This window comes from Passer domesticus, chromosome 3 (assembly GCF_036417665.1).
Source record: "Passer domesticus isolate bPasDom1 chromosome 3, bPasDom1.hap1, whole genome shotgun sequence".
NCBI classification, from domain to species: domain Eukaryota; kingdom Metazoa; phylum Chordata; class Aves; order Passeriformes; family Passeridae; genus Passer; species Passer domesticus.
The window spans coordinates 45,776,695-45,791,789 of NC_087476.1; the positions used below are offsets into that span (position 1 = coordinate 45,776,695).

The 15,095-nt window shown below is 34.5% G+C and overlaps 1 protein-coding gene across 7 annotated transcripts in view; it reads right to left on the reverse strand.

Annotated features, from left to right (window-relative positions):
* AK9 (adenylate kinase 9) overlaps positions 1-15,095 on the reverse strand; it is a 60,051-nt gene that overhangs the window by 28,435 nt on the left and 16,521 nt on the right. For all 7 annotated transcript variants that reach the window (XR_010358587.1, XM_064412891.1, XM_064412892.1 and 4 more), the window contains 7 exons: positions 13,492-13,631; positions 13,235-13,415; positions 12,671-12,812; positions 10,657-10,790; positions 9,778-9,934; positions 7,190-7,298; positions 6,721-6,785 (listed from right to left, as the gene is read on the reverse strand). Coding sequence is in view for 6 of the 7 variants with exons in the window: in XM_064412891.1 (XP_064268961.1) it covers positions 6,721-6,785; positions 7,190-7,298; positions 9,778-9,934; positions 10,657-10,790; positions 12,671-12,812; positions 13,235-13,415; positions 13,492-13,631 (928 nt within the window). In the remaining variant the exon portion in view is untranslated. The remainder of the gene's footprint in view (positions 1-6,720; positions 6,786-7,189; positions 7,299-9,777; positions 9,935-10,656; positions 10,791-12,670; positions 12,813-13,234; positions 13,416-13,491; positions 13,632-15,095) is intronic.

Consider the following 15,095-nt stretch of genomic DNA (forward strand, 5'->3'; position numbering starts at 1 on the left):
CATTTACCTGAATGATATCCATGATTAACTGAGATTTGAAGCAAATTGGGCTCTCTGTAGCAATTCATGTGCTGGCTCAGGGACGCCCACTTGCCCACAGCCCAGGACCCCTTGTCAGCCCTCAGGGCTGTCAGCCCCTGCTCCAGCAATACTATTGCACAGCCAAGGTAAACTGCAAAACTATTAACAAATGAGCATTTTGACGAGTACTTTTGTGGTCTTTTATAATGACCAATGCTTAATACATCTCCCGCCTGTTTTTTTGGTTTTGAACACAAGTATTAGACTGACTCATCAGTGGCTAACCTTCCTCTTATTTGATTATTAGTCTAAATATAAATCAAAGTGCAAAAGGGAATATCATTACAGAGAGACACCTTGCAGATTTCAAATAGTTTGATCTTGAATTAGAAATAATATTTTCCCTTGAAAAGGCTTACAAACATTTGCATGTTTCTAAACTAGGCATTAATTCTATATATGTCATTATCTATACCCTGCAATGACATTTTTTCCTCTTACCATGATTCTAAATAGGAACATAAATACATCTTTTTATGTACATTAAAAGATGTTGTGCAAATGATGCCATTAATTATATTGCATTCTGCAGTTATAAATTCCAAATGAGACAGAGATTTAGCCAGGTAAAACCTGCTTACATGTGGGCAGCTCTAATGCAGTATGTAATGATGACTCCCTTAGGAACACAGATTTTAAGAAAAGAAGGAAAGGATACATTAATAACTGGGTTACACTAACTGCTGCTTGCACATGTTTTCCCTGGCACAGTCACACTGCAGAAATCACATGTGCTGCCTTGTGAACCACAGCCCTATCCACAGCAGTAACACATGGAAGATGGGATGAGGGCTGGCTGGATCTGGCTTTCAACAGATCATCTTATGGTCCAACCCTTTAAAAACCTCTCAGTTCTCAGTAGGTCATGACAATTTGGAAATGTACAAGCAGAACAAGAGATTTAAATGAATCCTTGGCATCATCTGAGACAGAATACTGAACATGGCAATGAATCCATTTAATAGTGCAGTTTCTATGACCTTTATCTCAGATGCACTTACAATTCATGTTACCTTTCCTGACAGGCCATATTTAGCAAAAGATTGACCAGCATGTGTTCCAGCTTTGTTTTGCTACTTTAAACACATAATTCCAACAGAATACCTCTATCCAGAAGGTTTTGTTGCTTAAGGAAACATACGCAGCAGCTATTATTGCATACTTATAAAACCCTTAAATAGATTACCCAGGTCTAAGTGAACTGGAGAAACTTTCTCCTGGGAAGAGGTTTACATTCCCAGTGAAAAGAGACAGACCAAAAATCAGAAAACCCAAACTTCATTTGGTTTTGGTTCAGGTATTTGAACCTTATTATGACAAAAATGTTGTCTCCCTGACATTTAGTTTGTCTCACCAGGGACCAAGTAAGGCAGCTGTACCTTTGCCTTTAGACATAAATTATAATAACTCTGCTTGGCAACATCATTTATGGTGAGAAGATAGGTTTTAAAAATTAAAAACACAGTCAAGAAAAATACATTAAAAGACAGCAGTGGTTTAAAAATAAATTATATAAAAATGCCAACAACTTTCTCTCCAAGGAGATGGCCTTCTACCTGACAGTACTGTTCTTAATTTAATTTTCTTATCACAGTGGTGATAGGAAACAATCTTCCCCAGCCTTAAATCTTGGGCTTTTGTAGGGAATGCCTATATGCCTATTTCTCATATTCTTTTGTTCTGCATGTTCTGTGCTCTTACTGAGCATCGTTACCATAGTGACAAACAATCCTCGAAGGCTTTCTGCCCCCACATTCTCTAAGGGAATTGTTGGGGAAAGAGAGCCTTTAATATCTTAGTATCTGTGACTTTTTCTTCCCTGGGTCCATATGCAACATCAAAAAAGATGAAAAAGTCCTTCTTTTCTCCTCATTGAAACACTGCCAAAGCTGACACAGACACACCAGAAGCCAGCATGTCTTCTTCATTAGAGCTTAATTAACAAAATAAACAGAAAGGCAAAATATACCATAACAGTGACACTTTTCATTTCTTGGAACTGATCTGCATTTCATTACGAATGTATTTTCACATGCCTTTTTGAAACAGACTGTAGCTTGTTTATACTTTTCATTTCTTACTTATAAATATACACTGCCAAATAATCTTCAGCATGTTACAGTGAAATGTGCTCAATAGACAAACTTATATTGTATGTACTGATTTTTTTAATTGGAAAGACAACTTTGGTTTACAGATAAAGCTGATTCTTTATAATGCATAAATATACATAAAAATATGTATATTTAACAACTTTTTATTAAAATTGTTTCTATTTGATTTATTTCTAGTTTGTTCTTTAAAATATTCTAAAAATTCTAGCAGATAAAAGCTAAAATGTTTATTTTAAAATCTAAAGCTTTTGTTCTTTTTTCTTCTGCAAAACATTGCATAGTTGCTCTCCACCAATATTCCTTAGTCTTTATTTATCTGAATGAGAGACTAAAATAATTTAAGAACTGAAGGTATTTGGGATTTAATTGAGGAAGTTGTTCTTAATCTTTCTGGTTTTTGAATTTTGAAATTTCACTGCCTAAAATGCTGGGATTACAGGTATTAAAATGCAATTATCACATCTGATTTATGAAGGACAGCAGAAAGTGGCTTTGAAGATAATGCAGCTTTGCTCACACACTGAACAAACTGTGAAGGTAATATGACTAGAGCTTGCTTTGAAGTTTGCAGTACAAGTAATTTGCAATCACTCATCTCCAGTTTAATCAACTGTCCTTGTCCAAGCTTTCTCTCTGAAAAACCTCCAGTTAAAAATAGGGGAAAGCACAAATCAGGATGCAAGTCAGTCAAGAAAAAAAAAAGGAAATATATTTAGATGCTGTAGGACTGAGCACACATCATCTGCCTGGTAAATGTTATAATTACAATTGATTCCAAAAAGTATTTATCTTCATGGACTAAATAGGAAATGCACTAACATGAACAGGTTTAATTATTTTTTGCTGTTGTTGTTTCAAATATCTTACTGAATTTAGCATTATGATAAAAATAAAAAAGCAAGAAAATAGAATAAAAGCCTAAGAGAAGGGTATTGATTCAACGCTCCACCATCTGTAATGAGAAAGAAGATCAATATTAAAGAGTTGGGAATCAATATTAAAGAGTTTATAATTAATACTGATCTTAGCAGCTGTGAAAGCACAAGCATAAGAGGTGACATCTGGAATTATGAGCCCAGCTACTGATTTATTTTTGCCAAGAACTTCTTAGCAAATAGCAAGAGCAGCAGAAGAGACATCAGTGAAGATGGGGTTGTACAAACACACCAGCCTGAGGTACTGATGCATAGGCACGTGTGCTCCTGTTCAGTTTGCTATAGAAAGGAAGTAACCTCTGGCAGAAATGTGGCAGGAAAAGAATATGCCAAGCATTACTTCAGGAAGATTGGAGTAAACCCACAGATGTGCTTGAAGCTGAGAACTCATCTGCAACAGCTGAAATATAGTCTCATGAATTGATATAGCTGTCTCCTAGTATAAATACAGTCATACTCATGCAAAGCTTCTGCAAAAATGCTTAAATAAAGTAAGAAATTCCTAAAAAAAAACCTCAGAATAATTGTGTCAAAGGACATGAAAAAAATATATGAGGCTATAATTTTCAGTGAGACATTACAAGCAAGAGTTACCACATAAATTGATTTCTATAGCTTTAGCAGACATTTCAGCATTGAACTTAGCTTTTTAACTCACTTAATTACATTTGTTAGATTTACATGAAGTCTCCTTTTCCAGTTGCTTTTACTCTCATTAAGACATGGGTAAGTACCTTGTTCATTACTGGAACCATTTTTTCCTTTTAAACACAGACAATATTATAAACTTGAATATGTTCAGTGCTGAAGTAATCCCAGATTCCACTGACATGACAAAAATTGTGATTATTAAAATGTGCATCTACTTATATACAATGGAATGGAATGGAATGGAATGGAATAGAACTGAACTATTCCAGTTGGAAGGGACCTACAATGATCATCTACTACTCATCAACTGAGCAATTGAGGGCTGACCAAAACTTAAAGCATGTTATTAGTGGCATTTCCTAAATGTTTATTAAATGTTTGGGGCATCACTCACATCTCTAGGAATCCTGTTCTGGTGTTTTACCACCTTCTCAGTAAAGAAACACTTCCTGATGCCCAATCTAAGCCTCTCCTGGTGCAGATTTGAGCCATTCCCATGGGATACCACATATGAGAGGCCAAAAGAGTAGGATTTGGGCTCTGGAGTATTTTTTCTGAGCCTTTTTAATATTATAACTGCTATATATTATAAAACCCCAACAAACTGAGAACATGTGAACTGTGAACATTTGTCTATATTGCTGCAAAGACATGTCACATGGGAGAAAAGCTGCAGTCAATGTGCTGATGGCACTACATGTGAAATGAAACTATGTCAAGCTAAGAGCAGCATGACTGAATTGTTCTGGTGAGTCAGTGTTTGATTATTGAAATAAAATTTAGGTGTAGGAAAACATGATTTTCTCTGAACAAGGACTTAACATGTCTTAAAACTACATGACATTATTACTTCTATAATCATTAAATGTTGTTTTGTTGTACTCAGATCAACATTAGTTAGAAATTCAAAGCTACCATGAACTTCGTTATTTGAGATGAGGATGACAAAGTATCTTTGTAGAAGCCTTTATATTTAATATTATAGGACTTATTCCCTTTGGAGAAAAGCTATGTGTTTTATTAGAAACTATAAAAGTTATAATGTGGATTTTTTTAAAAAGCTTACATGCAATTTAAAGAACCCTAGAAAGCTACAGTACTTTTTTTCACAGAGTAGGTGAAATGTTACTTCATTAAAATTTAAAAGCATGCTATCTTATTCAGTCTATTTTATACTACCTTTACAACTTAGGCCTTGTTAAATATATGTAAAACAAATGCCAGACTAGGTCAAGGAAAAGAGAATACTTTTGAGACATACTGGTAATACAGAACTTAAGCTTGGCTATAGTAATTTTGTATAGAAACCAGTATGTTGTGTTTGAAAGAAAAATGGCAATAGCAGTCTAGATCCTTGATGAGAAAAAATGAAAGTCAGAATTCATCTCCAGGCCTTGGGTGATAATTTAGGCTATGAATGGGAAATCTTGAGACTGCATAGTAGAGAAAGAAAATACTCCAAAGTCCCCAACCCAGTTCGTAATATAGAGACAGATATTTATGCATGGTAATTTATTGTGACAGCTGATCCAAATCAGACAGAATCATTCTTCTAAGAAACTAGGCAGTGATTAAAGAAGGTTAAGAGGGTTAAGAGAGAAATAATACCCTGCAGCTTTTTGGACTATTGAGGCTCAAACCACTGGAACTAACTCTAAGCCTCAATGCAACTGACACAATCTGAGGTGCAAAAATCCAGCCTATTTGTGGCAGCTGGTCTGCTGCAAAAATCTCACTCCTCACAGACACTTCTGCCCAGGACAATTATATTTACTCTGCAGGAAAGTAAGTATAACATAATTCTGACATAAAATAGGGTCTTTACAGGAAACAAAAAAAAATGTGGTTCTGTCAATATAGAAAGCAACAAATAAGAACATCTTTACCCAAAATGTTTTATTGATGTTGTTACCAAAGGGGAAACCTTATGTAATACACAGAATTCTTAGTTTTTATGGTGCTAAATTATGCTGTTAAAGACTAATCTCCATAAGCAGAATGGAGGGGAGAAACAACAACAGATAGCTGAACTCCCAAAACTTAATCACAACAAATATAACCTTGACTTGACACTCCTCAGGGCCATTAGAAGATGGTGATGAAGGCATTGTCTGGGTGTGAAATCTGCTGAGATGGGTCACCTCAAGAAGCTCTCTGTCTGAGGTGTATTACTGCCTACAGGGCATGAGATTCATTAGGGGATGCCTAGGGAAAAGCTGTTTGGGATTGTGGGAGATTTATAATATTAGGAAGCTTTTCTGAGAAGGCAAGGAGAAGGAAGGATCAAAGTGGATTGGAGAGGAGCTAGCATGGATAATAGAGTAAGAAGAGGATGAAAGGGGAAGTGGGAATACATGCTCAGACTCATTGCGTGGTCCTGGGGGCACAGAGCTGCTGCAGCCTCACCCCTGCTGGGCTCTGGATTCAGCAATTCATAGTGTGTACTGCTATCAGATGGAGCAATTCCCAATGCATGTTAAGAGGGCCACTGCTGAACTGAGTTCCATTCCTTTTTGATTACTTCAGCTTGAGCTTATTGGAGGAAGACCAGAAAAATCAGGCAATTTTGTGATTTTCTCATTAACTATTGACTAAGTTCCAGCAATGCTTTGTACCTTTTAAAGAGCTAGAGATTTTTTCATGAGTAGTTTCAAGACAGTTAATAACCCTCTCAGAAAAGTTACTAGAGGAGATAGAATCCCATCCTTTGGATTTATTGAAAACTGCAACAGTGCTGGCTGATTTAACGGAAACCATCTCTACTCTGTAACATCCATGAGGAATGATACAATGAAATGTGTGAAGAGAGTGACCAGTGAAGAGAGTAACAAAAAGTCATTTTTCTAGATGCTGAATGTAAAAAAGGAAATCCAAACTGGAAAATCAAACCACTAAATGATTGAAACACATAATTATATCAGAAGTCAAATGATACACACCTTTCTCCTCAGCAGGAACTGAAGACTGATCTTCCTCTGGTGTCAGTGTTTCTTCCATTCCTCCTCTGTAATTAAAAGTTTATCTTAAGACCTTTACAAATATCACTAAAGCAAGTTGCAGATATATTAAATGTAAAGATGTGAATATATAATTTTGGTTGTAAAAAATAAAAATCATATGTATTTTATTATCTAAAATTTTCTTGTCTCATTGCAATAAAAGGTTGGACTAATGAAAGGCTAATGAAAAAACATTTAGAAAGAGATTTTACTGCCACCATATGTACTGATATAAATGAAATATTCCTCAAAGACAGCAGATATTTGATTATTTCCTATATATGATAACTAGTCTTAGTGTACTGCTTTAGTTAATTTGTGTGATAAATGCACTGATACCTTTAACACAAAGTGAGGCTAGAATTTTCTTGTGCTCATTTTATACATTCACATATTTGGAATATTTTACCTTGCATCATCATCTTTCTTTTCTAAGGCTTCATCTGTTGGTCTTTCCAAAATCTTAGAATTATTTTCATTCTTACTTGCTAGGTATGCTCTGTGTAGTATACAGGCTCCTGCAGCACAATTATATGACAGTAATGACTTTAATGCATCTGTATAAAACTAAAGTGATTGGGTTAGGAATATCAATTAATAAATTATTGACAACCTTCTTTTAAAGTCAACAAAAAGTATATATAACTCTGAATTTCTACAATTGATTTCTACAATTTCAGAACCTTTTTTTTTTCAATTTAAAGCACCTAAAAAACTGAATCTGGGATATTGGAAGGTTATGAAGGCTATAAAGGGACGCAGAACTGAAATAATTTATCTTATACTTTCATATATCATGTGTTACTCTGACATTTCTTTTATTTGCAAGTATACAAAGAATTCTAAGAAGAAACAAATGAAAAACATTCAAATAAAAATATAAATAATGTGCATACGTCCACTACTGCAGCTGGTTGGCAGAAATGAAGAATATGCTGCTCCTACTGGGAACTCTACTGATTTGTTTACTTTGACAAAGAGAATTATATATCTGCTGTGGGGCTGAAACCTGTTTTCATCAATGGACTTATGAGAGTTTAGGCTAGGAAACAGCTTACAAAGTAATGAAAATGTAAACTTCACAACTACATGATTACTTAAATGACAGAAACAAGTGGGAATCAAGTAAAGAGTCAATACAATTGTGCAAATAAAAAGAATAAAGTGAAACAAAATAGCTAAATTCAAGGAAATATATGCATAAGCAAAAATCTACATTTTTGAGCTAAATTTTTATACTAGCAAGAGTAGAAAATAGGTTGTTCAGATTAGAGCAAGTAATTCAGAGCTAGGTTTTGAGTACTAGTGGAAATGGCAGAGAGGTGTATACTGCAGGAAGGAAGCACATAATAGGAAGGCTCTAGAGAGGCTTTAATTTGAAAGCCTCTGCTATGAATTCCCATATTCTTCCCTTCACAAAATAAAAAAGAAAAAATAATAAAAAAGAAAAGGAGCAGTTACCGATCAGAAAAGAGACAACCTTTTCTTCTATCCAACTAATTCACTAATTTGTTAAATTCTGAGAAGTGAAGAGAAATTTAATATAATTCTGAAAGCATCTCTCCCACCTCAGTGCTCTCCCTGCAGTACAGACTAGAGGCAGACTCCTGATGTTTATTATTTAGCACACAGTATTGACATTTAATTACCATATGCCAACTACAGGAAGGAGATGCTTTTTGTGGTTGTATGAAAGGACAATGCACTGTGTCCCAGAAACTAGGTTCATGAACATTTCAATAAGCTTGGAATGGCTGGAAGCAAAGATGAGGCATGGAAATGCAATTTGCCCCTAGGTTCTTTCCAAAAGTGTCTGAGGTGAAGTCTTGAATGACAGCTGCTGCAAATATGGTTTTCTGACAAACACTGGATCTAGAACTTTCTCATAGAAATGTTCAGCCAGTATTTAGTCTATGTATGAGCTCTGGCCACACTGAAACACTTTTAGTTACAAAATTTCACAAAGTTGTGTGACTAAGCAGTTTAGGTACTATTCCTGAGTTGTGAGGATGATTTGCTGATCAGCTGACATACTTCTGAAAAGTTGGGTTTTTTTTAAAATAAGAAATCTGTTCTGAGTAAACTGTGTAACCTTGATGTTTTCAGGTTGATTTTTATTTTCAGGGATAAGGGTTTGAAAAGATCTCTGGACTGATTCCAATGCTGGGCACCTAATGAGTTTTCTTGAACATCATGCCTTTCTTCAATGGAAATTTCTGCCACTGAAAGATTTTTTGACAATGGACTGGGTTGAACAGGTAATGATCAAACATTGTCAAAGGTCAATTAAATTTGTGGTGTGGTATGAATCAAGCAAATATGATCCATGAAGACATGATTTGACAGACAAACTTTTAACAGTTCATGAATGTGTTCAGTTATTGATGCCTGGTGCCAGTCTTCCTTTTGGCTGGAAAGAATAAAGTAACTGAATTTTCTGAAATCATGGATACTAAGCCATTGTATCCATCTGGGTAGGAAGTTACTAGGGTTTATTTTTGATCCCATAATGGAGAATAGGATACCCCTGCATACAAGAATTTTCCCCCTTGCATTTTCTCTCAAGCTGAGAAATTTCATACCTCTGATTTTGCAAAAGGGAAAAACAAGGCAGAGCAATTTGACCAACACCACACTGCTGGCGGCCAGCCAGCCAGCCAGCCAAAGAATACAAAAATTTGATGCTACAAGAGTTTTCTGGTATTTCCTGCTGGTTGTAAATAGGAGAAAAATGAAAACTGATTTAAAATGGGAGGAATCTTCTTTGCTGTTAGAGCAAAGTATTCCTGTTTTAAATTCTGTGTAATTCCCTAACTCCAAATTATAAGAAATTGTGGTACTCTTGTTAATTCACCGGATGATTCATTCTCCAGACCCCTGAAGCTTTATAAATGGGACATAACCACTAGTTTTTCTCACAAGTATGTTTTATATGCAGGTATCAACACAGAAATAAAGAAAGAAAATATAAAGTTGCATTAGGGTGCATTTACTAACCATCTTTTTGTGTATCCTTCAGACAGACAACAGTGTCAGGTAGCAGTCCTTTCTCTGATAAAGCTGACCAGTGTTCTTCTGAGAGAGGGTAGTTATCCACTACCCACCCTCCTCTTTCTGAAGCACCAGGAAACCTGTCTTTGTTCGTCTTCATAAGCTATTAGAAAATGTCACATTCAGGGATATAAAAAGACTTAAGTGAGCTGTACAAAAAAAAGACTGCACAATACAAAATTACTTTCTAAATGCTATGATTTTTCCTTATTGTCATTCCAGGTCAGTAAAAAGTAAAACATTTATAAATTTATATGTCTGAATGAAATGAAAAACATTTTAAACAAGAAGAGACTAATGTAATAGTGATTTTTTAAGCTTGCCTATAAAGAATTTACACTCCAGTTTCAATAGTTACATACCATTGAACAAATTCAAAACATTTCAAGATTCTTGGATAAATCTTCATAAACAATTTTTTTCAAACTCTTACATCTGGTGTTCAGTTCTTTAATAATGACTACAAATATAAGAATAGAGCAAGCAGACAATGATCTGTCAGATAATTCTCCCAGCCGTTAACAATTTGTAGGTCAGGTAATTTTTAAGACAGAAATAATTTCTGTATAAGTGCGTGAAATATATACACACATGCACACACATATTTTCATTATATATAAAGGACTATAAAATAGTCCTCATTAGATTTGTCTTTCATGATCTTCCTCAGTATCTCCTCAACCCTATGTAAGCTTTTGAGCTATGTGATATAAATAAAACTGATCTCTCAAATGGAATTACAAATATCACATATGGATAATGCATAAAGTGTTAGAAGTTCCTCTTAGGAAAAAGTACTTTGCTGTGTAGTACTTGCAGTCTCACCTCTGCAATAGCTTCCTCCAGTGCTTCAGCATATATTTCAGATGACATTGTATCTTCAGAGAATGACACACTTTTCATGGCTCCTTCTACCATGGCTAGAACTTCTGGGTGGTCAGCAGTTATTTCTGGTATTCCTAACACCATAGAGTATTAAAATTAACTTCACAGAGAAATTTGAAATTTGGACTTAAATAAAGCATTATAGCGTAACTTCAGCACAGCATACATTTTTAAGCAAAACACAATTGCTCTGAGAAAGAAACAAACACCACTTCTGAATGCAGATGTAGTGTGTGTCTCATAAGCTAAGATGTTGGTTTGCTCTCTCAGTATAAAAATCACAACCTTTTTTAGCTATACAGTATTTTCCACCTCTAAGCTAAATATTGTTTCAATATGAACAGAATGGCATTTCTGTACCAGAACAATCAGGCACTTACAGCACACTAGCATTTCCATTGATTTGATTTCCCCTAAATCAAAAAGTTTACCAAAATAATTTTTCAATCAATACAAATTTTAGATCAAGGCAGTGTATTTTAAACAAAAAGTAGCCTGCATTCCCTATGATGTGCAAAACATCAATATTTTTCCACATTTTCTTATTAATCACTGGCACAACAACTGTAATTATTTTGAAACTTTATAAGGAATACTCACCATTAACTCACAATTAATTTGATAAAATTGGGTGAAGAACTGTTTTAGCCAACTGCAGTATCTACTATGAGTAAAATTTGGAAAAAATGCCATATTTACTTTCTGTATTTATGTCAAGATTTTTCAATGATTGTATTGATGCTTTTTACATGCACAAATGTACACATTTATCAGGTTATTTTTTCCAAGTTACAAGGTGCCTAGAAAAGAGGCAGCATCTTAATAATTTCCATTCTGCAAAAAAACTCAGTGCAGCCCAAACCCAAACATCTCCTTATCTATTAAAAAATTCTGAAACAATCTTATGCTACAAAAAGCTATGTAAGGGAAAATACATCCTCTGTTTGTACTTGAGTTTTGCAATAAAATTTTTAATTAGGATTAATTTCTCATTAATTCTAATAGGATTAACATCCCTGTCCTCAAAAGTATTTTCATAGTCAGGAATCTGGAATGTAACACTGTTTAACTGTATCAATTTTGGTGTCATAGCTCATCATTATTCTTACTGCAATGCCAATGATTTTTTTATCACTGCCAGCACCAGTTGTGCAGCACTAGAGGAATACACTGACCTCTTGTTAGATGTATCTACCCATGAGAAAGTCAAACACAATTCCTTGCTTAGATACATATGGCAAAATGGCCCCATTGTCCATTGGAACCATAACTTTAGCTAACTATAAAAAGGCAATTCTAATTCAATGGAGTATTTTAATTTCAAAAGAAATAATTTTGAAAAGCCTCCATTGAGCTTCCTTGGAAAAAATACAAACTTTGCTTAAAAGATACTAAATTAACATGTTATTTTCACCTTTGCAATATATTTATTGAGTTTGTCAAGCTGCAGAAAATTAGGCAGCTTAAGAAGTCTGAATGTGACCAGAGCTGGAGCGACTTATGAATATGCCATCTGTGACAGCATAATTGGAAGGCTGCTCCAAAGTGAAAAATCTGTATATTGTGGATTCACATCAGCCCAGCTGACAAGCTACTTTCTGGATGAGAATTTCATTTTTGCAGAGATTTAACTTGTCATAAAATCATTAAAATGGAATGTTTTCAACCAGTGTCAGTCAGAACCAATTTCTTCTTTCAGTTCTGAGTTCAGATAACTCTTTTGACATGACCCTCATATTCAAAGGATTTATATATATATATATATATATATATGAAAGGATACTGAGTTTTACTAAGCTATTCCCTTCACTGCATGTTCTTTTAGTTCAAATTTAATGCCCAGCAATTATAACAACTTCTGCAACTTTTTCAAGTCAAAGTGACAGCAACTGCTTCAGTTAAATAATGCAAAGCAAATAAAACAGCTTCAAAGACTACAGAACAGCTTATTCACCTGATTCTTCTGATTGTTCTTCTGATTCCAGTCTATTTTTCACTGCTGCTATAGCCTTTTCTACTGCATCCTTTCGCAATTCCTCAGTTTTTTTTTCTCTTGATTCTTTATATTGTTGAACGACTATGTCCATATCAAGAACCTAGTGAAATGATTTGAAAAAAGACAAATATCACAGAAGACAAATATAGCATCTGATCCAACTTCCATAAAGTAAAACTATCTTGGAAAAGCTCTGCAGATTGCAGAAAAATTTACACATAATTCAAGTGCAGAGTTGGAGTTTTTTTTTAAAAATAAATTATTTTCAATTTGCATTTATATTTAATTATCTTAGATACAAAAGTTATTTATCGTATTCTAATACTAAGACAACTGCAAGGTAAGAGGGTATATAGAAGTATTCTTGATCTGTAGCTACTTTTATAAAAAACTGAATTTCACTAAAATCCTGTGTTTCCTCTGTAATCCCTATATTTGTAATGTGAATGTTAACAACATGACAAGAATGTGCTTAACTGATTTCCAAGCCCCAGCTGATATCTAAGACATTTATAAACCTACCTTTCCTTTGTAATGGTGTGCAATTACATTACAAATTGTTGTTCTTCCAGAGAATGGAGGACCAAATACGAACACTTTACAAGGAGAAACTGGCATTGGAGGTAAGAGGTAAGGCCGTGGATTCAACACAAATTTTTTCAATGCCTCTTGGCATGACAGAACGTACATTTTACCTAGAAAACTTAAAACAGAAGAGAAGCTAGCATATGTAGACATAAAAATAGATATGAAAATTAAGAGTGTCAAATTCCACTAACCTGACAGCAAACTCTGGGTTTCCCATTACAATGTCCCCTTCCTTTAGAGCCACGGGACACACTTGGCCCCACCTGCTCCTACGCCATCGGTATCTGGGTGCTATCAGCTTGTAAGATGACAGAGCCCGGAGAAGTTCATCCTGTTTATTAAAACAGCAATAATTGCAGGTGTAATTTTTGTTTGAAGTTACATATGCCTTTTTATTAGACTTTTTTGAAACTTTTTGATAGAAAATAAGCAAACTTAAAAAGAAAACCACATTACGTTTTTTTTAACATTTAAATAAAAATTGCTTATTTCAGAATTGTAGGACAGTTTTAAAGAGAAAGTACTTAATTTTTAGGTCTGTTTAAAATAAATATACAGGAATATAATAGTTCCTGTAGGCTTTATTTATTATTTTTAGAAGATTAAAATGATAAAGAGCCATTTATTAAAGACAAAAGAAAATAGCTAATATTTCTTCTGAAGGGTTTGAAAAAAGGACCATTATCTGCATCAGGAAATAGCAATATTAAAATATCTATTTTAGCCATGCAGAAATATAATATGATAGGAATAAGTTTAATAGCCTTTTTACAGTATGTGAATAGTGAGTGAATCCTAAAGTCATGGTGACTCTAAATTCAGAATAGTATGGACAAGTGCTGGCTGTGAGGAGCTGCAGAAGATTTATGAACCAGCAAAAGCAGGCAAAAAAATAGCATTTTTACACAGAAAGCTATGAATTTTCACTGTGGCTACTCAGAAATAGCTTCCTCTGTGAAAGCATTTATTCAATATCCAAGAGCAGTCAGAAAACCAGCTTGAATGTTAGGAATGTTGAGCACAGAGAGAATAGATGATAAAGGTTTATGTTTAAATTGTTTAGATATTGCCCTTGCCTTTACTGCAATGTGCCTCCTGCTGTCCTCATCTCAGAAAAGACACAGCAAAATTGGATAAGTTTCAGGAAAAGGTAATATAATTGATCAATCCCACAACCAGCTTGTTGTGTAAGAAGGAATAAAATTATAGACTGGAATTCTTCAGCATAGCTACGTTAGAGCAGGACAGAAATCTGAAATCATGAGTTATTAGAGAGCAGATATAGAAAATCAAACTATTCACTGACTTCTGCATAGTGGAGGACACTGAGCTGCAGGTTCAACTCAAAGGGAAGCACCTCTGTGCATAATGTTCAGTTACGATGCAGAATTCTTTGCCCTGAATACTGTGGTTACTCAAAGCTTACACACAAACTAAAACACACAAACTAACTAAATAATAAATGCAGATGACCTCTGACACAGAAAGTCTTTCACTTGTGAATTTGTTAAGAACTGAGAAAACAGAAAAGTGAAGGGAGGGGTATTTCTCTGAAAATGGGAGGTCTCCCCATTACACTTCCATTCATATATTCAAAGTTTTGTTTCAGAAATAGAAAAGATGATTGGAACTAAATATAGGTGACGACATTCATGCAAAACTTCTGATTTTCAGGTTTATTTGGGACTCAAATTATAATTGCCATGATTCAGCAAAATTCAGCAGTAACTTGTCATGTTTCTAATTAACTACAGGAAACTAGAACAACTGTAATCTCAATTAGGCAGAATGTTGC